General features: G+C 54.2%; 1 protein-coding gene across 1 annotated transcript; it reads left to right on the top strand.

The window, feature by feature from the left end:
• Positions 1-596: 596 nt before the first annotated feature.
• On the top strand, positions 597-12,528 carry SCRT2 (scratch family transcriptional repressor 2). The gene is made up of 2 exons (XM_028118568.2): positions 597-729; positions 11,777-12,528. The coding sequence occupies exons 1-2, from the start codon at positions 597-599 to the stop codon at positions 12,526-12,528; spliced, it is 885 nt and encodes a 294-aa protein (XP_027974369.2).
• Positions 12,529-23,153: the final 10,625 nt, after the last annotated feature.

The following is a 23,153-nucleotide window of genomic DNA, read 5'->3' on the forward strand; positions in this document are numbered from 1 at the left end:
TCTGTTTCTACCTCTTTCAGTGTGTGTGTCTCTCTTTCTCTGTATGTCTCTTTCTGTCTTTCTCCGTGTATCTCCTCTCTCCTCTCTCCCTCTCTCTCTCTCTCCCTCCCCCCCCACTCCTCTTTCTCCGTCTCTCTGTATCTCTGCGCCTTTCTCGCCCTCACTTTCTCCCCTCCTGCCTGCCCGCTGCTCCCTGCGCCTGGCCTGCCCCCACCGCTGCCGGTTCAGGGGAACGTGTGCGGAGCGATTGTCCTGGGGGACATTTGATGGATTAGAGCGCTGAACAGTTCCATTGCTAGGGGACCACCTGATCTCCTCCAGCCTGCGTCCCATATAAAGCCGGCAGCCGGAGTGCTGAGCACAGCTCCAGCGATCGCCTGTCTGCGCGCCGCCGCCGCCAAGCCCGAGCGGGAGCCCGAGCCAGAGCCGGGGCCGCCGCCACCGGTGCCGGCTCCGCGCTGCCGCCCGCCTGCCGGCCCGCTGGGAGCTGTCCAGTGCTGAAACCCCGCGCAAACAGCCAATCGCGCCCGGCTGGCCGCCTCCCCCCACCGGGGCCCCACGCAAGTGCCCCCGCCGAGCCCCCCGCCAGCCGCACCATGCCGCGCTCCTTCCTGGTAAAGAAGATCAAAGGGGACGGCTTCCAGTGCAGCGGGGTGCCGGCCCCCACCTACCACCCCTTGGAGACCGCCTACGTGCTGCCTGGCGCCCGGGGGCCGCCCGGGGACAACGGTGAGTAGGACCCGGCGGGGGGGGGGGCGCTGGGGGAGGGAGAGGGAGGGGAGTTCGGGCCCTCCCCAACTCGGGCCACGAGGAGGGGTGCGCGCGGCAGGGAACCCCGGGAGGAGATTTCCCTGGCTGTGTGCTCCTCCCGGGCTTCCTGAGGGCCGGGCGGGCGGGGCAGGGGCTAGGTTCCTACAAAGGGAAAGTCGCAGGGTCGATCCATCCCACAGCCACGCGCCAGCCCGGACTTTGAAAGTTGTGGCCCTAGAACGTGGCTGGAGTGAGGGGTGGTGAGAGAATGGAAAGAGAGAGCGGCACCTACGAAGGGCTAATGCTGAGGGGCTAATGCATAAGGCAGTCTGAGGGTCCCCTCTCCCTGGTGGAGGGAAGGAGGCTAGCTGCCTGAGTGTACTGCCCTGGTGGGAAAGATAAGCGAGCCAGGACTACGAGTCCCTGGGGAGACAGGGCTGGCTCCTTGGGTGTAGCGGAGGGGGGGGGAAGCCCTCCTTCCCTTCAAGCCTGCTCCCCCTGGCGATGCCAGACAAGTGTTCCCAAGCCCCCTCTCTCAGCAACTCTTTTGTTACCCTCAGCCACATGCCTGCCAAAGGCTGGGCCTGTCCTGGGGGCGGCAAGGAAGAGGGGATTTCTAGGAGGGGTTCCCCCAAAGTGGCTCCTGGTCCCCTGGGCTGCACTCCCTCCCCACTCCAGCTTCTCAACCCCCTCCAGAGCCAGCCCTGCTGCTCCTTATAAGTTCCCCACCCCCAACACACTCCATCTCTTCTCAGAGCAAGTTCCTGCAGGGACAGGGGTTTGAGGGACAAGAGAGGTCATTCAGCCTCAGAAGGGGGTGATCTCTGAAGGGTGTGGAGAAGAATCAGAGACTGCTTCTGTAGACCCCATCCCCCATCGAGGGAATCACAAATCACAAAAGGGTTCTCCTATCATGGCCCATACCAGGCAGGTGTCTGGAGAAGAGACATCCCTTTGGCAGTAAGAAATCTGACATCACATGTGGCATCAGCTTTGGGGTGTGTGGGGAGGGGAGGATGAAGGAGAAGAGGAGAGGGGAGGGGAGGGGAGAAAAAGAAGAGAAGAAAGGGTTGAGGATGTGGGGGGGGGGAGCTGAGGTGGTGAAGGCGGAGCCCCGGAGGGTGGGAGTTTCCACCTTAGGGATTTCCAAGCACTTCACCCACATTCCATCACTCTATCAAGCCAGGTAGCAAGAGGGCGCTGGGCAAAGGGCTCTGTGACCTCATCAAGGTCAAAGAAATTAGGGAGTGATCAAGGATACAGCTACAGCCCCTCAGCCTCAGGCCTCCCCCAGATCCCCCAGAGAACCAACCCCCTTTTCCTTTGCCCTTATGTCCCTTATTCTACTGTCCTCTTTTCTTGACCCAGGCCCTCTTGGGGTCGAGGACAGGGGCCCAGGGATATGGCTAGGCTTGTCTGAGTGCTGGCAGGACAGAGGGTGGACCTGGGACGGTGCCAGTGCTGGGGAGTGTGTGTGCTAGGATCTGGGTAGAAACTGAAATGCCTGCAAGACTAGGATGTGGATCCCTTGGGGGACTGACACAAAGCCCTGGGCTCCCACCCCCTGAAGCCCCCATGGTCCTGTCCCCAGGCCAGTTGAGGAAACCCAGAGAAGCTTAGAGAATTTCTTATGCACAGCCCAAACTGCAAACTATTCCTCAGGAGGGAGGCAAGAGTGCCTTGCTTTGATTTCCGTCCCAAAATGCTTTGAAAGGAGCCCTTGAGTGAATGGTGGGGTCAGGGCAAAAGTTGGGGCAAAGCTATCAGCAGGGGTGTTCCCATGGGGGTTCCACCGGGTTTGACACCCTAGAACCACCCCCTGTCTTTGGCCCTCTCCCCCAAAGGGCTCTAGGCCAGCTCCCTAGCCTCCAGAGAATTCTCAGGCTGTCCTGACAGTCTGATATCTGGCCTGGAACTCTGGGAGACTAGGTCTCTGACTTGCTGTGTGACCTTGGGCAAGTGTCTTCCCTTCTCTGGTCCTCTGTCTCCCCAGCAGTGGAAGAGTTTGGATGCTGAACCAAGTATCCTTCCGACTTTGACAAGCTCAGCTTTTGTGAAGGTCAAGTGTGAGATGGGAGGCACTGGAGATGCCTGGATGAGGGTCTAACAGAATGCAGGGGGCCACTGTCAGGATTTCTGTAGGATTCTGTTTACCATCCAATGCCTAGCTGAGGGTGGTAAAGTTTCTGAGACCAGGTATTTCTTGGCTTCATTCTCTGTAGGATGCCCCAGAGTGAGGACAGGCACCCTGGTCTAGCTGCTTTGGCAGTGTCTGCAGGAAAGGGTTAGTGCCAGAGACCAGGGGGTGACCCTTCAAGCCTGGGTATGGCTGGGAAACACAGGGACTGCCTCATCCTATTTTCAGGGGCCTCTCTCCTATCCCTGGGGTGTGGCTAGACTGGACAGTGAAGGCTCCCTCATCCCATGGGTGGGCAGGGTGCTGGGGGTCCTTAGAGAGTCTGCTGGCTCCTAGTGGCCTGTTGTCTCCGCTCTGCCGGAAATAACCTTGCTGAGCGTTTGAGGGAAGTGTGAAAAATTGCTGAGCCGACGTTTTTCTCTCCCAGCGTGTGTAAGTGTGCTGGGTAAACAAGGAGAAAGAGAGGAGGGGGGGAGGTGAGGAGATTGAGGGAGGGAAGGAGGGAGGGAGGAGGAGGGAGGGGGAAGGGGGGAAGGGCCTGGGGCTGGAGATAGTTCCAGTTATTAGAAAGATCCTCTTACAAGCCATTCCTGCAGCAACGGCTACAGGGTCAGGATGAGGCTGGTGGGAGGGGAAGCTGGGGAGGGGTGTGGGGAGGGGGCCTGTGAATGCGGAGGTCAGGAGAGCCACAGGCTCCCAACTGATGGAAGACACAGGGCCCCAAATAAAAGAGGTGTACTCCCAGCTCAGGGAATGCCTGGGAGTGCTGAGGATTCCTGGAGGACTCCTCCTCCTCCTCCACACACACACACACACACACACACACACACGCGCGCGCGCGCGTGCACACGCACACACGCGCGCGCATACATGCACACACACACACACACACACACACACACGCACACAAGCGATGCTCTTCTTTGCCTCCCTGCTCCCTCCCTTTTCAGCCTCTGAGGGCCGGGCAAAGGGTGCGGCAGGTGCATCTGGGCTCCAGGCCTTCCCCCAGCCCAAAGAACCCCTAAATAGGGAAGGGGAAGCCTCCCAAATGGAAAAACCTCTAGGCCCTTCTGCAGAGCTCCCCAAAGAAGGGAGACCAGATTTAATTCCAGCATCCTGTCCAATACAATGCCTCATTTCGCCCCCTCCTGCTCCTCTTGCTCCTCCACTGTTTTCTGCCTCAGTGCAGCCTTCCCTTCCCCTCCTCTTCCCTGAGTGATTCTGAACACAGATTCAGTCTTCTGAAATGCCAACTCACATCCTCCTAACCCTCTCACACCCTCGCCCTCCAGCTCCACCGAGCCCACCGCTTTGTAGGCCCTGGGCCCCCACCCTGGGGAGATGCTGGGGACTCTTAGCCATCCCAGAGCAGGCTGCTGCTCATCCATCTGCAGGGCAGCAGTCTCCATGGACCCCAGCCGAAGACATCTTCACTGCCTACTTCCCTCACACCCTCACTCTGAACTCCAGCCGGGCTCCCTGTCCCCCTTTCTCTGTAATCCCAGCCTAGTCCTGCCTCCATACTCCTTCAGAGTGCATCTGACCCAGGCAGATGAGGGATCAATGCCAATCCAATAACACAGTTGTCTGCCCTCCACAGCTACATTAAGCCTCCCCAGCAGGCCGGGGAAGCACTCCTACTCTTGCCCATGGGCTTATCTAGTTGACCACATTACACCAGCGCCCACTTCCTCTCACTCCCTCTGATGGCGCCAGGGAGTCGCTCCAGGCCAGGCCTGGAAGCCCAGCTGAAAGTCCCCAACACATCCACCCCACACCTCAGAAAGTCCATCTTGAGAGCAGGGATGCAAAAGGGCTGCCCCAATCCCTTGGCAGAGGGAGCCCAGAGAAGGCTGGGGAAGTGCCCAAGGACACACAGCAGGCCCATCTGGCTCTTCTTTAACTACCACTTCTCCCAGCAGCTCAGTCTTGGTCTAGGTCCAAGATCCAGGTTAGAGACATGTCAGAGGTCCAGGTTCAAAGTCCAGGTCCAATGTCCAGTCTAACATCCAGGTCCAGATCCAAGATCCAAGCCCAACAACCATGTCCAGCTTTAAGTCTAGGACCAGGTCCAAGGTCTAGGTCCAAGGTCAATGTCCGAGGTTATAGGTCCAGTCCAAGATTCAGACAAATTCATGTCCAAGTTCAAATTTCAATGTCTAAAATCAGGTCCAGGTCAATGTTCAGGTTCAGGGTCCACGACTAAGATCCAGATCAAATTTCTAGTCCAAGGTCATGTCCAGGTCCATTCTCAAGGCTTCCCAGGTTCAAGTCTTAGACCCACCATTAGCTTTCTCTGTGGCCCTGGACTAGTCTTCCCTTACCCCAGCCTCAGCTTCCCTTTCATGAACTCAAGCAGTTGAACTTGATCTCTTTCAGCTCTGACCTTCTAGGGGTCCATAAATCTGACTTTCCTAAGAATTTGTCAGTGGGAGTGTAGAATAACATGGCCTGTGTGGGATATAGAATCTGGGGCCCACAGCCTCCCTGAAAGCCTGGGGTCACAAGGGGGACATGAAGGGCTGGAGCTAAGCATCCACTCTTTAAGCAGTCTCAGTTTGTGGTTCCTGAAGGAGAAGAGTACATCAAGTCCCTATGTCACCACAGCAATTTACACATCCCAAAGACTCCCTGTACCCCCAACCCCCCCCACACAGTCACACACTGTAGGCAAAGGGCAGTGAGCACAGGGGAGGATTAGCTCCAACCTACAAAGGCAAATGAGGCCAGGGAGGCCCATCACTCGCATGAGGTCACAAGGGCATAAATGGTGGACCCTGTCACAACTCCCTGGTGAGTGCTTCATCTACATGTTCTAGGGACCCCCACAGCCTAGAGGCCTCTGGGGGGCACGTGAGAGAGATGAGGACCTCTGGGGGGCACTGCTGAGGAGATGGGGCCCCCAGAGTCTCTGACCTCCCTCCCAGCTGTCTCTAGCTGCCAGCGTTTGGATAGGAAGGGAGGCTGGAATAGGCCCTCTGACTGCACCCTTCTGGAGCAGAGAGAGGGTAGGGCAGAAAGCGGGGGGCTTGGAGAGCCTGCATGCATTGTGCAAGGGCCTGCTGAGATTCCCCCAAGGGAACAGGAGGCGGCTCCACCAGCCAGTGCTAGGCAATTCAAGACCCTTAGCCACCTACTCCTAATCTCCACAACCCCTTGAAAAATCTTTCTTATTGATTCCTGCAGAGCTGTGGACCTCCCTATGGGCCACAGGAATTGGGTCACAGTCAGGAAAAAACAGAGTATGTGGGATTTCTGGAGGGGGGGCGGGGGGGAGGGACTCTGGAATCCTCTAGACACTCCCTGGGCCTGGGTCAGTGGGCATCAGCCCCACACCCTACAGATGTGGTCACGTTGGGCCAGACCTCATTCTGTCCCCTGATCATCTGGACTCAGGGACCCCCTCCCCAGTGGGCAGGTGTACCAGCTGCCAGGCCCTTGCAGGAGGTGGGTGTCATTTCTGGTCCAGTGCCCAGGGAACAGCTAACAAAGATGCTATAATAAGGGGAGGGGGAGGTACCAGCCCCTTTGCCCAGCTCTGTGAGCAGACAGGAGAAACTATTTTTATCCCGCTTTGCTGCTGACAGACCTGGCTTTCTGCTCAGCTGGCTGGAGCTGATTCTCGAGGCCCGAGGCCCTGGCACAGCAAGAAGCAGCTCTAAATATACCCATGCAGCAGCCCCTCCAGCTCCCACCACCAAGCGGGGCTGGGCCCTCCTCAGAAAAGTGGGCCACCACCAGGCCCCTCTCTGTTTCTGCCCATCTCAAGGCAGGGAAGTGGGACTGGGGCTGGAAATGCCCTGGAGGAAGTCTGGGACCCTGGGAATCTGGGAGAGACTGGGAAAAGGAGTCCAGGACGGAGAGGAGGGAGGCTGGCCTAGCTCTTGTGTGAACTTGCTTTGTGACCTGAGGTGGGTCAAGGCCCCCTCTGGGGCTTCAGCTTCTGTAGGGCCCTGGAGGAAGTGACTATCATGTTCCCTTAGACAGGAGCTAATGTGCACAAAGCACTGAACAGGGCGCCTTGCACACAATAAGTGCTCAATAAGTGTCAATCATTACTTTTATTACTTTTATTTGCAAAAGTTTCCAAGGGGCTGGAACATTTTCTCAAGCAGCTGCTCCCCAGCCCCAACACCCCATCATCCCATCAGACACAGGCCAACTAGGTGGTGTTATCTGAAGAAACCCACTGCCCCTTTTCCCCACCAACTATAAACTTCCCACCCCCAGGAGCCTCCATCCAGTTTGGCTATTTTGGAAAAAACAGACTCTGGAGGGTTGTAAGCCTAACTCCTCTGCCAGTGACCTTGGGCAAACCTTCTCCCCTCTCTGGGTCTCCAGGCCTCTGGGCATAGCATAGTGCCTGGCACAGGGGGAGGCTCAGGGGAAGCAGTGGTAGGTAGTAGTGGTGGTTATCTATCGGAGATGCCCCCGCCCTCACCCCAAGGGGCCAGACTGTTGGATGAGACTGTGTCTGTGGAGCACCTAGCGCCTTAATCTTCACAAAATTCCCTTCCCACCACTCCTTTAGGAGCAGGATTCTTAATTTTTTAATGGATTCTGGACCTTCCATCTAAAGTATTAAGACTCGTAGGCAGAGAACACCAGAAGTCATTCTCTGATGACATGTGCACGGTATCTCCGTATCTCCAAAGTATCCTTCCAAGTGGCAGGGGTGGCTCTGGTCCCTATCCCTCAAATAGGGGCTCTGAGCCCAGAGAGGCTGTGTGACTTGCTCAAGGTCACACAGCTAGGATATGGGTAAAAGAGCCTGGATGAGAGCATTCCCTGGCCTTCTCTCTGGATCCCTGGCCGTTCCTGCCTCTATCGGGACCCAAACAGGAGAGCCCTGTCTCACCCTGTCAGATGGAGGACAGGCAGCTAGGCCATCTCTGGTCACCTGTGGAGCAGAGGAAAGCGTCTAAAACCCATCTGAGTTCCACGCACAGTTAGAGCACAGCTTAGAGTGTCCTGAAGGGTTCTCCAGGGTTGAGGACCAGAGAGGCGAGGGGGTTCGCCCAAGGTCACATAGCAGCCTGAAACACCTGTGTGTGTCTCCTTCTACTCCTGGTAGATTAGAAGGATATCACCAGGAAATGTAGGGATGATAATGACGACAATAATAAAAGCAGCTTGAGAGGCTATTGTGTGCCAAGCATTGTACTAAGCACTTTATATGCATTAATTCATTTAATGCTCTTATGAGCTCCCTTATACATATGTGGCACAAAAAAGGGTAAATAACTTGCCAAGGTCACATAGACAGGGAGAGGTCTAGGCTGATCTGAGGAGGATGAGGTGGAGTTGAGGGGGGGGTTGGGGGTGTGGAGGACAGGAAAATGGGCGTCCCTGAGGATCTATTCAGCCACGGTGCAGAAAGAGTCTTTAAAGTATACCAGTCAACCTTCTTCCTATACAGACCAAATCCAGAGAGGTTAAGTAACCTGGCCAAGGTCACAAAGCAAGTTAGAACCACCTCATCCTAACATGACCATGCAAATTCTCATATAACCCCCAACTCCCCCCCCCCACCCCCACCACCCCTGCTGAGCTCCACAGCTGCTGGGAATCAGGTCTGGCCAGCACTGCCTGTCCTGAAGGCAGTTCTGCATCCATCCCAAGGCAGAGGAGCAGCCTTTGTTTGAAGCACCCCTATTTCTATGTAAAGAGCCCCCCAGCGACTGGAATACGGTGCTGCAGTGCTACAGGCTGCCACCAGAGGGCACCACGGGCAGAAAGCCCAATTTGAGCGAGGACTTGCCTGGTTCATTGAACTCTTACTACCCACCAAAAGTTTCCTCACCTGAACATGATGTAGAAATTACACATCCTGAGGAAACAGAGGCCCAGAGAAGAACATCAAGATGTGTCTTGGTAGGTGCCAAGAAAACCGCAGCACAGAAACCCATCTGGGGAGATTATTATTACTAATAATAACAGCACCCATGTATTGGGGGTTTGCAATGTGCCCAACACTGGGTTGGGATCCTGGCTCTAAGTTACTTGCTGGGCATGTTACTTAATTACCTTGTGTCTAAATTTCCTGACCTGTGTAAGGTGGTACCAACTGGAGTCATGAGGATAGAATGCATTCATGTATATAAAGCCCTTAAAATAGCATCTGACACGTTAAGTACTCTAGGATGTTCATCATTATTTGTTCCTTTTTCACTTACTGTTTGTTTACTCATGGACTCCTTACTACAACTGTATGCATGCTTACATTATCCCCCATTCCACAGCTGGGGCAAGAGAGGCACAGAGAGGTCAAGCCGTTTGTCTAAGGTCACACAGCTGGGCAAAGTTGGAACTCCATTCAGGCAGCGTGGCACCAAGGTGGTGCCCTTAACCAGTATGCCATCCTTATTTCATAACAGAACATGGGAGGCACTGGTCACATGATCAGTGACCCCCTGCAAGTGGACCCTATAGTATCTATCCCCTGAGGCACAGAGAGGTGCATGACTTGCTCAAGGTCATCCAGAATCTCTGCCAGGAATCAAGTTGTCCCAAGACCAGGTAGACAGAATGGCTTGCAATAGATCCTGCCGGGCTGGGGAGTGAGGTTGGCCTGGCAAATCTTTATCACCATTTATCACCATTTCACAAATACTTATGGAGTGCCCACAAGATGGGGCACTGGGGATAGGAGGTGAACCACCCAGCTATAGCCCCTTCCTTGGGGACCTCCGGGGGTTTGGAAAACAAGGGGAGCAATGCAGTGGGTTCCAATCCTTGCTCCATCCCTTGAGCAAGTACCATCACCACTCCATACTTCCATTTCTTTATCTGTAGTAGAAGTGTTTCTGTGACATGTGGTCGGATGATGGGAGTGAAGTGCTGAGCACAGAGCCTGGCATGCAGTAAAGTGCTCAGTAAATATTAGCTATTATTATCATTATTCTCAGTAGTTACAATGGGAAGAAATATAGCAGAGAGGGGAGGTCTTGGAGTGCCCGACAGGTATTTCACTTAGTCTGAAACCAATGCTCCTTGAATGTCCTGGGGCCTGAGTACAAGGCCTGATTCCTGGAGTGGGAGGTGGGGGGCCTCCAGACGAAAGGCAGACAGGAGGGGAGGAATCGGCTGCTGAGAGGCTGGGCAACCTTCCCTCCCCAATTAAAAAACTGCCAGCACCATTGCCTTCTCTGCAACCAGAGCCCCTCCCTACTGAGTCATCCACCCCCACCATCCCCAACCACTTCAGTGTGCAGAGGGTCCTGTGCCAACATCTGAAGGGAAAGAAGAAAAAATAAGGGGCCTAACCTTGCCTTCAGGGCTGGGGGACAGTCTCCACAGACTTCACTCTGTGACCATCCCAGATTTCAGATGAGAGGAAAAGGTACAGAGTCTGAATGAGGCAGGCGGTTTCAAGGAAGGAAAGCTCTGAATCCAGTTCCCTGCTTACAAAGTCCTCTCCCACCCGCTTTCTTGTGTGGGGGAGGCTGGATGGGGTGTGGGGAGAATAGGTCTCAAGGTCAGAAGGAGAGGGTCAAATCTGCTTTGCCATTCCCCAGCTTGAAACCTTGGAAAGGGGCCTCACCTTCATTGTTCTCCAGGAATCAAAAGACAATGGAAACACAACCTTGGTGCCAGGTTGATAAGTTTGTGCGTATCTGCCAGAAATTCTCCTGGGAGCCCAGACCCCAAGGTCCTCAGGGAGGGTGCTAAGACCAGGCTAGGCCCTGGGGGGTAGAGGGGGGAGACAAATCAGGGTGGCCCCTGCAGTTGGGAATCCCCTGGAAGAGCCTCAGTCAGCCTGCCCACCAATCACACAAACCCAAGGTAGACAGGATTTCTGGTCCAACTCCGAAGAGGAGGGAGGAAGAGGGGGAGGTGAATTCGCACAGGGAGACTCCAGAATGCTTCTAGTGGAGCTGGGAGCAAAACAGACTTGGGAGCAAGTACAAGGAAGTCCCCTTCCTAGACCACCTATTACTTGCCACACACCTGACCTCTTAAATCCTCTAGCAATCCTGGGAAGTGGGTCTAACAGGATTTTTAATTCATTTATGCAACATCTACTCATTGCACACCTTTTTTGAGCCAGGCACATGCTGGGCACACAGATCCAGCCCTTGGAAGCTCATAGTCGGGTGGGGGAGGCAGACAATTAAATAATCTTCAGTGAAATCACTTTTTCAAGCAAGTAAAAAGCGTAATTATAATAGCTAACATTTATATAACAATTACTGTGTGCTCACTCCCTCTCTCTCTCTCTTTCCCGATTTCCTTACACGGAAAATGGGGATGATAACAGTAGCTACTTCGCAGGATCTGTAAGGGTTGAATGAGTTAACATACATAAAGCACTGAGGCAGAGCCTGGTGCACGCTTAATACACGCTTCTTTTCATCACTTAACTCTGCCCTTCCAAAGACTCTGGGAGGGACTGTCCAAATATAAGCTCCATTTTGCAGATGAGGAAACAGATTCAGAGAAGTTATAGCAAGCACCAGAACAGCAGAATGTTGTTAGAATAAAGACAGCATGGCCTCTGGCGTCAACCTGGGAAGGTCTGAATCTTGGCTCCATCACTTACTAGCTGCGAGTTTAGACTCTTTAGGTCTCTATCTGTAAAGTGGGTGTAGTAACAATAAGACTTTCACTGCGTGGTTGTGAGCACTTAAGAAGACAGTGAACGCACAGCCAGTAGAACCATAGGGGCACCGTGCTCCAAGAAGGTGGCGTAGGGGTTGTTTTCATCGTGGCCCAAGGAGGAAGGATCTGAACCCAGGCAGGGCGGAGATGCACGACAGGGACCACTGTCTTACCGGCAGCCAACGTCTCCCAAGAGCGAGCACGGGGAGGCCGCGCTGGAGGGCGCGGGGAGTGACCCGCCCTCGGCAGCGCCTCACCTTCGTCCCCGCTCCCTTCCCGCCCCTGCAGGTTATGCCCCGCACTGCCTGCCCCCCAGCAGCTACGATGCGGACCAGAAGCCGGGCCTGGAGCTGGCGCCTGCCGAGCCCGCCTACCCGCCGGCGGCGCCGGAGGAGTACAGCGACCCCGAGAGCCCGCAGTCCAGCCTGTCGGCGCGCTACTTCCGCGGGGAGGCGGCCGTGACCGACAGCTACTCCATGGACGCCTTCTTCATCTCGGACGGGCGCTCGCGGCGGCGGCGCGGCGGGGGCGGCGGGGACGCGGGCAGCGCGGGGGCGCCAGCGGGCGGCGGGCACCGGCACGCGTGCGCCGAGTGCGGCAAGACGTACGCCACGTCGTCGAACCTGAGCCGCCACAAGCAGACGCACCGCAGCCTGGACAGCCAGCTGGCGCGGAAGTGCCCGACGTGCGGCAAGGCGTACGTGTCCATGCCCGCGCTGGCCATGCACGTGCTCACGCACAACCTGCGCCACAAGTGCGGCGTGTGCGGCAAGGCCTTCTCGCGGCCCTGGCTGCTGCAGGGCCACATGCGCTCGCACACCGGCGAGAAGCCGTTCGGCTGCGCGCACTGCGGCAAGGCCTTCGCCGACCGCTCCAACCTGCGCGCGCACATGCAGACGCACTCGGCCTTCAAGCACTACCGCTGCCGCCAGTGCGACAAGAGCTTCGCGCTCAAGTCCTACCTCCACAAGCACTGCGAGGCCGCCTGCGTCAAGGGGGCCGAGCCGCCCCCGCCGCCCCCCGCCGGCCCCGCCAGTTGAGCTGCCCGCTGCCCTCGGGCCCCCCACCTCCGCCTCCGTCCTCTCCGCGCCCCAGCAGCGTTTCCCTGCCCACGCCCCTCGTGGGGACCCCCCCTCCCAGCCCGGAACTTTTCTCTCCCGCCCCCCAGACCCACTATTCACCTCTGGCACTGGCTTCCCCAGCGCACCCCGACCACATCGTCCTTTCCGGTCCCGAGACTCGGACCTTGACCCCCCTGTCCCCGCCCTCAAGGCTCCCAACTCAGGCACCAGGTCCGCACCTCTCCCGGGCCGCAGAGCCGGAAGTTTCTCCCATCCAGACCCCGCACCTCTCCCCTTCCAACTTTCAGACCTTTCCTCTCACTTCTCAGCTGAGTCTCTCCTACAGTTCCTCTATTGGAACCCCAGTCTAAGGCCCAAACCTACCTTTGACTCTCAAGCCTGTCCAGTCCACACCGGTACGCAGGCCCTGCAGCTCCCTCCCAGGCCACATTCCAACCCCCGACCCTCCTCCTGGCCTCTGCCAAGTCTTCCTGTACGTGTGCCCATCTAGGGATCTAATCCTCATCCCTCTTGGGAGTCCCCAGTCTGTCCCTGACCCCCTCTGTACCCTGGCCTTAGGTCCAGCCTTTCACACCCCCCTCCCTACACCACTCTCACATACATTTCCCGCTTAGTTCCTGGGGCCTTCTCAACCACTCCCACGCCCTACTCTCTCCAGACCCCCTCAACCCTCCACAACTCTCACCCCTTTGAGTTCACCTGACCTGGGGCAGACTTGAGGGGCAGTTCAGGCCCTGCCCCCTACCGTAGTCCTCCTCTCACCCCAGGACAGCCCCTCCCTGGGCTTCCAGCCTCTAGCTGCCCTCTCCCCAGATTCTCTGAGCACTTTCCCCCACCCCCAGGACTACAGGTACCCCTCCTTATTTGTTGGGGGGAGTCTGGGGCACCTCACAAATGCCCTTCCCCCTGTCTGGCTGGGCCTCTCCAGTTATTTATTTGTTTATTTATTATTTATCTATTTATTATTATATTTAATCTCTTGGCCTCACCCAGGGATTGTCTGGCTTCCCCAGCTGGACTGGGAGGTCAGGGAACCAGGCAAGGAGAGGGACAGCAAAGGCCATAAAAGGCTGTCCCCCCACCACACACACACCCCCCTCTTGGGGAGTGAGGGAGAAGCCTCACCCTCATCAGAGCCTGAACTCGCTGGAGAAGGGGGCACGAGAATGGGAGGGGTAGCCTGCTGACCCTCAACTGGGGGGGGGGGAGGGGTATGAGGAGGTCCAGTCATGGGGCAGGTCCCCGCCCTCCTGAGCCTTCCACTCCCACTCCAGGGAGACCGGAGAGAGGAGTCTCCTCGATTTATTTCCTATTTATTCCTCTTCTCGAGGGACCCCAGGTTCCAGGGACCGACTGAGCCCCGGACCCCGCTGGGGCCTCCGGCCCGCTCCGCTCCCGGGAGGAGCGCTCCCTCCCGGCCACTTCTATGCAACTCTCCCGGGCAGAGGGGCCGGGGCTGCCAGCTGCCCCGCCCCGGTGGCCGCCACTACCTCCCCCGCCGCGCTTTTGCATGCCCGGGCGAGGACCGAAGCACACACCTCCGCGCTCACGGGCCCTGGCCCCCTCTGCTTTAATTAAGCACACGCCTCTGCCCCATCACTAGGCGCCCAGCTCTGGGGGCAGGAGTCCCTCCCTCTCTCCCCCATCAGCCACAAAGGAGGGTGGAGACTGGAGGGGCCGCTGGAGCCCGGGCACTTCTCTAGGGCTTCTCAGCTCCAGGCCCGCCCGGGGAAGGGAGGCAGCAGGGATGGGGGGAGGGAGAGGGGTCGCAGAAGCAATTACGGAGGGTGTTGACCCTGTAAATAGGAACTTCCGACAGCAATAATTTTCCATGCATGCTAAGCCTTTTGGCCATATTTTGTATGAGCGCTTGGCGCTCCCCCTCCCTCTTCCTCCTCCCCCAACTCGCACCCCAGACCCCCATCCTTCCTCACCTCCAGCAGTATTACTTGTAACGCAATTCAGGGATATTAAAGGGACTTTGGCCACTCACCAGAGCCTCTAGATCTTGTCATTGGGGAGGGGTGTGGGCAGGGCGGGCAGCTGGATTTTTTTTTCTTTTTTCCTTTTTACATTTTTTTAAACATACTAATCTTGTTAATTGCAGCTAGATTTTTTTCCACTCCATTTCCCTCCCTCTAGCCCGACCACCCTGTAGCTGCCACCAGGGGGTCACACACTCTGGGGGGGGGGGTGAGGGTGTCCTTTGACATCCACAGAGTCCCAGGCATCCTCAGTCCTAAATATTCCTTAAATACTGGGGTTGCAAACTCAAAGATTTCAAGAACCAGATTAATAGCATGAATGAAGCAGGTTCCTTTAATACATTAGGGAATGTTGGAACCTGTGATTAACAGGAAAGATTGTGTCTCACCTTAGAGAATTCAAGTTAACTATACCTGCCAAACAAATAACAACCGTGAGCCAGATTTGTCTCTTGACAGCCAGTTTACAACCCTATTTCTTCCCCATTTCATCCCCTGCTGCTTTGGCCGAGTTTCTGGCCAGCCCTATTGGTCACACCTGAGCAAGTACATGCATGCAAAAAGGTCAACTTTGGCTCAGCAGGCAAAGTTGTCCCAAAACAGTAAGCTGCCCCTAGAGCCAGTGAACGACTTGTCTTCAAAAGTGTTCAGGAAGATGTTGAACCGCCAATCCATCCTCCTTGCCAGCTACCTTGGTGATCTTTCAAAATACAAAGAGGTCCTTGCCTTACTAAAAACCTCACTGGGGACCATCACAACACGCCACTTAACTCCACTACCCAGCATGGACCCACTGAGAGGTGAGGCCCATGTGCTTTGAGGGCTGGATGCCAGGCTGCAGGCTGGAACTCCATCTCCCCTGGAGCCATCTTTTGGGATGCCTCCTTTTGTGAGCAGTACACTCAACTTTTAGACCTTCATCTGGTGCTCATCTGCCTTTCTCTTCACATACCCCTGGACAGGCAGCTATAATCTGAGCGATGTGCTACATGACTCCAGCAATGAGAGCAGTTTGCCCCCTGGGCTTTCAGGAGCCCAGGAACCTGTTGCCTTCCCTCGCCAGCCACACACAGTCCTCTGTGGCTACACAATGCTTCGGACCTGAGGTTGCATCACTTACATCTGCCTCAGATCCAGGGGGCAGAACCCACTCCAGACCCACATTTTATAAACATCTCATTCCATGTATTAAATCCCCTTAAAGCAGAAAGTGCTTAACACGGGGAACTGGCTGCTGACAAAATTGTGGGAAGGACTGAAAGGGAGAGCCCTCAGCTGGACCCCCTAGAAATTCCCCACAGAACTGGCCCACCAGGGGAGCTGCCACCTCTTCCAAAACCAGCCAGGGGCATCAGGCGGCTCACTGGAACTACTGAGTTCAGGAACACAGCAGTATTGGTGGGACCCAGGAATCAGGAGGCCCCTGCCACCGCCTTTCAAACTGTCTCCTGTCTCCCACTGTGCTGGCAGCTCAACACTGGAACACCGGTACAGAAAACTTGGGGCTCCATGACCACCTTGCCAGCAGCCAGAGACAAGGCACTAAGAAAATGGCGCCTGCCCACTTCCACCATCCAAACTCCACAGAAGTGCATCTAACTGGCCAAGCCCAATTCACTGTCATTATCCTTGCTGCAGGGAAGTCTGAGAAATGTAGTTTTTAACTCTGCAACATACAATACAGAAGGCACCCTAGAGGGAGGTGGGAATGCCTGCTGGGTACCCACTCTCTACCTCCTGTCCTTCCCTCCTTGATTGGCAGCCATGCAATTTGGGAACTGAACATCAGCTTAAGGGGTGGTCCTGACTGGTCGAAGAGTAATCCTGTCCCCCGTGGGCTGATAAATGGGTCTATGACTCAATTCTGGCCAAAGAAGCTTGAGGAGAGGCTCACTGGAAGCTTTCAGGAAAGTTCGCTTCTCCCTCTCCTTTAAGAGAAAGGAAGCCAAGTCTCTCTTCCCCCTGAATGTGAACAGGGAAGCATGTCATCTTGTGACCATGAAAGGAACCAGCCTTCGCCTGAAGCCCACACCCTGGAGAGCAAAGCGGAGGGATGGAAAAAGCCCATATCCCCGATGACATCAGGGAGTGCCGAAAAAACCGCCCTAAAGCCCACTCATTATGCTGCCTCTGGACTTCATGATGTGTGACATGAGTGTCTTTACTTGTTTAAGTCAACTGGATCGGCCCGTTACCCGCAGCCCTCGGCACCTCAACTGGCCACACATTCCAGGCTGCTTCTCACAATTCTCTCAAAGACCTCCACGACCCAGCTCTGGTTCTCCTCATACCTGTCCGGCTGCTCCACCTAGCGACTTGGCGGACTCCTGTTCCTATGCCCAAGGAAGGAACCCAGCTCCGGCTCCTCCTTGTACGCTTTGTGTTCCACAGGGTTCTCTCCCAGACTCTCCTCCTCTCACTGTACTCTCCTGAAACCCATGGCTTCAATTTCCACCCACAGGCAGATTCGCAGATTTACATTTCCAATTCCAGCCTCCTCTCCAAGCTGCAAATCCGTATCTGCCTGCAGGCCCCCTCCACTCCGATACCCCAACAGCACAGACTAGCCAAGTCTGAGGCTGCCTTGTGCTTCTCCAGGGTTCCCCCACCTCCTTGGATAGCACCAGCACCCATCCAGTCTTGCAGCCAACAAAACCCAGAAGTCATCTCTCCCACCTCTCTCTCCCCATCCTAGCATCTAGTCGGATACCAGCTTCTGGCGATTGTTCCTCTCCATGTTCTCAGTGTGCCCCCCCTAGTCCACAGCTACCATCATCTCTTCCCAGGACCGGCCTTCTCACTCGTCTCTCCAGATCCATTCTGCCTCCCCCACCTCCCTTCCTCTCTTCACAGCAGCCACAGGGTTCTTTTAAAAAATGCAGGATCTTCTTTGATTGTGTCACTACCACCCACCACCCCACTTCCCTGCTTAAAGCACTTCAGTGACCTCCTCTGTGGGGAGAGAGGGAGTGGAACGTGCTTAGGATGACTTTTAAAGCCTTCTCTGGTGTGGCTCTTTCCATCATTCCAGCTGAATCTTCAACTGTGTGACCAGCTGCCTCTTTTCAGCACTTTTGCTCTCTCCTGCCACAGGGCCTTTGCATAAACTATTCTCTCCACCAGTGATGTACTCCATCTGCACTGCTATCACTACCACCCTTACTAGTTAATGCCTTTTCCATCCTTCATCCCCCAGCTGTGTCGTCACTTCCTCAGGGGCCACGTGCTGTTCATTTACAGCACTTATCATCAGGGTACACTTTTACATTAATCCATGTGATCATTTGGTCATTGTCTCCTGCAAACTTCATGAGACTGAGAATGAAGTGTCTTTTTGCTCATCACTAAATCCTCTAGGTCTAGCACAATGCCTAGCCAATAGCAGATGAATGATAATTATTTTTTAATGAACGACATACATTTAAGTCATAATCAATAATGGTAGCTTGTGCTTAAAAAAAAAAAAGTCTCTGTCCCTCATGGCCACAGCTGATTGGTCCAAATGTGGGCATCTGACTAGAATTTGGAAATTTCCTCTCTCCGTCTCTCTGAGTCATAAGACCAGCTAGCTACTTATCATTATGCCTTCTCTCTTTCCTTAGTAAGAGCACTCCAATTTTAGCTGAGCACACTGCCACACGGAATGGAGACTACATATCCCAGCTGCCCTTGTGGCCAGGGTGGCCATGGGTCCAACTTCTGACCAAACACATGCCAGGGAAAGTGTTATATGGGACTTCTGAGACAGCCCCCTAAAAAGGAGGGGGTCATGTCCCTTTGCCTTTCCACTCTTCTACCACTTCAGCATCAATCTTATCCAGAAGGTGACTTTGAGAATAAAAGCCCGACTCTTTTCTGTGAAAGGTTATGCTTTAGTGCCTTTTAAACCTCTCTTGTCAGGCTTCTCCTGCTAAAAGCCAAACATAATCCCTGCTGACAGCCATGTTCCTGTCACACAGAGGTAATCCCGCTGCCAAGTGAGAGACAAAGTCTCTGAACCCACTTTTCCCTGAGGCCCAGCTTCACCCCACCGTCAAGGGAGCCAAATGTCCCCATTTTCATTAAGCTAATTCACTTTGGCTTTCCTCACTTGCAAACAAGAATCTTGGCTAATACACTGAGACGAGTCTGGAAGCACAAGCACGGAGAGATCTTCAAGATCTATTATTAATTCAAAATGTAATCAAACGGCTCATATTTATTGAGCACTTACAGTGTGTTGGGCACTGTTCTAAGGACTTGACCTACATCATCTCTTTTCATTCTTCCAACAACTCTACGAATTAGGTGCCATCATTATGGCCATTTTGCAGGTTAGGAAACTGAGGCACAGAGGGGGGGCTGGCCCTAGGTCACACATCTAGCAAGAGATGTGTCATTTTAACCCAGGCAAGGGGCAGAACTATTGGGGATGACCTATGAAATTGCCCCTTTTCCCTAGTTTTGCCCCCTTGCCCCCCACCCCTGGTAGCAGAGCCAGAGCCTTGAGTGCAGGTGGTTCCTCTGGGAGGTGATTCCAGGAACCGGGAGTGGGAGGCAAGAAGAATAAGACAGAGGGGGTGTTAGTGAGCTCACTGCTGCAACAGCACGGCTGGGTACTGCTGGTCTCTAAAAAGGGTCTGGAAAGTTCCAAATGGTCTGGAACACCTCTCACAATTGTCCACCTGTGACAATGGAAGACTGGCTTTTACTCACCAGCTCTTGTCCCCATCAGTGAACACCCTAACATCTCTGGGATGTGCTTGTGAATGAGCAAAGCTCCCACAGAGATGGAAAATGTGGACAACAACAGGGCTCTTGGGCTGGAAAGCTGGCAGGGCTTGCACAGAAGCTCCCACCACAGCTTCTGTTGAAATCAAAGGTGGGTCAAGTGGACCAGACACTGACACCCAGGCTTTTACTCCCCCCTTTCCTCATCAACAAACCTCACGTCTGTCCAGACATCCACCCACCACTGAGCCCCTCTGGGTGGCTCAAAGAAGGCTGACCTCAGGGGTGTGTGGCTGACTGGTCTCCTCTGGGCCAATCCCAGTCATCCCAGTGGGTGACAGGCTCCAGCACCCATGCTTAAACAGCTCACACACGGCCTGTCCCTGGAGAACATTATTAACCCTGACTCAAGCTATCTCAATCAGACTGGAGAGAAAAGCTTTAATTCCATCATCACTGGGGCAAGGGGTGGGGGGTCCCTCTCTCTCTTCTGGATGTGAACTACTATGGACTGAGTCTGTGTCCCCCTAAAATTCCTATGTGGAAGCATAATCCTCAGTGTGGTGGCATGCAGAGGTGGGGCTTGTGGGAGGCAGGGCCCACATGAATGTGATAAGTGTCCCTACAGGCAGAGAGCCCAGAGAGTTCCCTTGCCCTTCCACCACAGGATGGCAGCAAGAAGACAGCAGTCTGTGAACCAGAAGAGGTTCATCACTCCTTGATCCCGGACTTCCAGCCCCCAGGACTGTGGGAAACAAATGTTTATTGTGTAAGCCACCCCAGTCTATGGTATTTTGGTATAACAACCTGAGCTAAGACATAAGCGAGGAAAGAGGTTGCCCCGGTTGGCGCCGGCAGCCATCTTGTGATGACGAGAAGCAGTTGTGGTGTGGAGCTGTCTCAAGACCCCATGGAGATGGGGGTTCTTCGGCAGGCACCGAAGCTGCAGAAGGCAGAGGCAAACTTTCTGCCTAAAATAAGAACAGGAAACTCAAGGGTTGGTAGAAGTGACAGAAGACGGAGAGGAAAACAGAAAGAGAGAATGGGACCAAGCAACATGGCAGGATCCTGAAGGTAGAAATGGACGAGAGCACTTCAGGGGTGGGGGAATCTAAAATTTAATGTTCCTTTTACGGCACAGAAATCCTTTCCTCTTCCCAAACACTTAGAAAAGTCCTCTGTAGACCCCAGTGCCAGCTGAATGAGATTCTTTGTCAAAAATGAAGAGAAAGGGAGGAGGAGAGAGCCCAGGAGAAGGATGGGGAGAGCAGGTAGTCAGAGACTTTGGCTGCAGACAACAAACCTGGACTCTGGCTGGTTTGGACAGAAAAGGAATTTATTGATGTCCTGCCCCTAAGGACATCATCCCTTGGACCACCTCTGAGGTCATACTCTAAGCAGGCAGCTTCATCCTCTGGGTCCTCAGACGCTTGCTTAGTTTGAGTACAGAGCAGTCAACAATGGCAGAAATGAAACATCCTCAGGCCACCCTCAACCAGTGAGGGGCAGGAGTCAGTGAATAAATACCCAGCCCCCTGTCCCTCAGGGGGACAATTCTGATGCATAATGCTTCTTCAGAGAGTCCCTAGCAGAAGTGAGCCCCACTTGCCCACCAAGTTAACCTGCTCATCAGCGTACCCTTTATTGGCATTTCTTCCTTCCCCAGTACTTCCTGGCATCGCCTCCTACAGTAGATGTGTGTTCCAAAGATGGCCACAACACCTCCACCCACAAGCTCTTTTAGAACTTTGCTATTCCTTCCATCAAGAGATAGAGTCTCTGTCCCCTTCCCTTGAGCCGGCGGGGGGGGGGGGGGGGGGAGGAAAATTCTTGTGACAGCTCCTGCAAATAGAACACTGCAGAAATGATGCTATATGACTTCCAAGACTAGATTGGAAAAGGCCACGAAGTTTCTGCCAGGTTCTCTTAGGACACTCACTCTTAGAAGCCAGCCGCCATGCCATCGGGAAGCCCAGGCCACATGGAGAGGCCACATGTAGGTGTCCTGGCTGACAGGCAGTACCATCCAACAGATGCATAATGGAAGTCACCTCCAGATGATTCCAGCCCCGGCCATCAAGTCACTCCCCACTATTGAGTCACCTGGATGATGGCCCAGACATTGTGGAGAAGAGACAAGCAGTCCCCGCTGTGCCCTGTCTGAATTCTTGACCCACAGACTCTATGAGGATAGTAAAGTGATTATTTTATGCCACTACGTTTTGGAGTGGTTTGTTTTGCAGCGCTAATAACTAGAATATTTCCCAAATAAACTACCTGCACACAGTCCCTGTCTCAGCATCTATTCCAATATAATGGAATTGCTGACTGGGCAGGTCTGGTCAGGGTCCATCCAGGTGGGGTCCATCTACCCCACCATGGCATCTGTCCCCCAACACAGTTCTGATAGTGGGGAAAGAAGGTTCCCCATAGGAAAACTGGGTTACAGCTAACAGGCTTTGCTAGTTCTCTCTCTTTTTTTTTTAAGATTTATTTATTTATTTGAGAAAGAGCACGAATGTGCACAGGGGGAAGGGGCAGAAGGAGAGAGAGAGAATCCCAAGCAGACTCCCCGCTAAGCACGGAGCCTGATGAGGGGCTGGATCTCATGATCCTGAGATCATGACCTGAGCCGAAATCAAGAGTCAGACGCTTAACTCACTGAGCCACCAGGCGCCCCCAGACCTTGCTAATTCTGTTCAGCAGCCAGGGGCCATGAACTTCAGGGGACAGTGGACCCTCCTGAACCCAGAGGTTAGTGCCAATTAAGCTAAGCCAATCATGGTAATTCCACTCCCCTTGCCAAGGATTGGTTTGGGCATGGACATGCGATATAATTCTTGCCAACGAGATAAGAGGAAAAGGCTCGTGGGCAGGGAGTGGAGGAGTAAGGAACGGTGAGTAAAGCTTTCTTCACTCTTAAAAAGAAGCACAAAGGGATGTCCTAAGTTCTGCCTTTGAAAGTTGTTGTATAGTGATGTGATGCTTGGAGCTACAGCAGCCATCCTGGGACTGCAAGGGGGCAAGCTCGAGGATTAAAAACCAGAACACAGAGGATGAAAAACTAAGAACCTACTGCCTACAATGGCAAAATGGGGCATTACACAAAGCATGGAGCCCTTAAGCGAACCCTCACAAATCACACCCATAACAACTTTGAGTGACGCACAGTATTGTTCATCAGAAAGGTAACGAGTTCAGGTACAGAAAGTGTCAGTAACTAGTCCATGCAGCGGGCTCCCCTCCCCACGGTGGGTACCATCTCTGGTTTTCTCCAGTTAAGACGGTGATATGCATTCCCCATGCAGATGCCAACCAGGGTGAAGAGGAGGACAACCAAACCAGATCAGCCTGTATTTACCAGATATGCCTGTTTTCAGCCAGGTCTGAGACTGTCCAACCTCCCCGCTTTTGCTAGAGCTGTGTTTTTGGCTGGAATGTCCTTCATGTCTACCTTCCATTCAACACCACGCATGTGCCACGTACCTTTCTAAACACTTCATGCGTTACTCTCACTCTCCCTGGCAATCCAGAGAAGAAACTGAGGCAAGAGAAGGTGAGTTAGCCCCCCCCCCAAAATACACACACACACCCTCAAGTCACACAATTTAGTACGTGATGGAGTCAGGATTCAAATCCACGCCATTCAAGTGACTCCAAAGCCTACACCTGCTTCTTCCCTCTCCCTCCCCAGGACCAAGCCGCAAGTTCCAGTCTGAATGCCTCTCCCCCCAAGAGCCTTTCCTGATGCGCTCAGTCAAATAGGGCCTCTCCTTCAGCCCTCTGGATGTTCATCATAAAACCAGTCACGTTCCTTGGTTACTGCCGTGGAAGCACTGATTGACCCCCCACTTTACCCTCCATCAGCCATTATCCCCAAATGTTCCC

This window comes from Eumetopias jubatus, unplaced genomic scaffold, assembly GCF_037043125.1.
Source record: "Eumetopias jubatus isolate StellerSeaLion01/CBP00866 unplaced genomic scaffold, mEumJub1_p1.0 scaffold_9, whole genome shotgun sequence".
NCBI classification, from domain to species: Eukaryota; Metazoa; Chordata; class Mammalia; order Carnivora; family Otariidae; genus Eumetopias; species Eumetopias jubatus.

Coding starts and splice junctions, on each gene's coding strand:
- SCRT2 (XM_028118568.2), top strand. CDS start 597: ATGCCGCGCTCCTTCCTGGTAAAGAAGATCAAAGGGGACGGCTTCCAG. Junction 730..11,776: donor GGGGCCGCCCGGGGACAACG/GTGAGTAGGACC, acceptor CCGCCCCTGCAG/GTTATGCCCCGCACTGCCTG.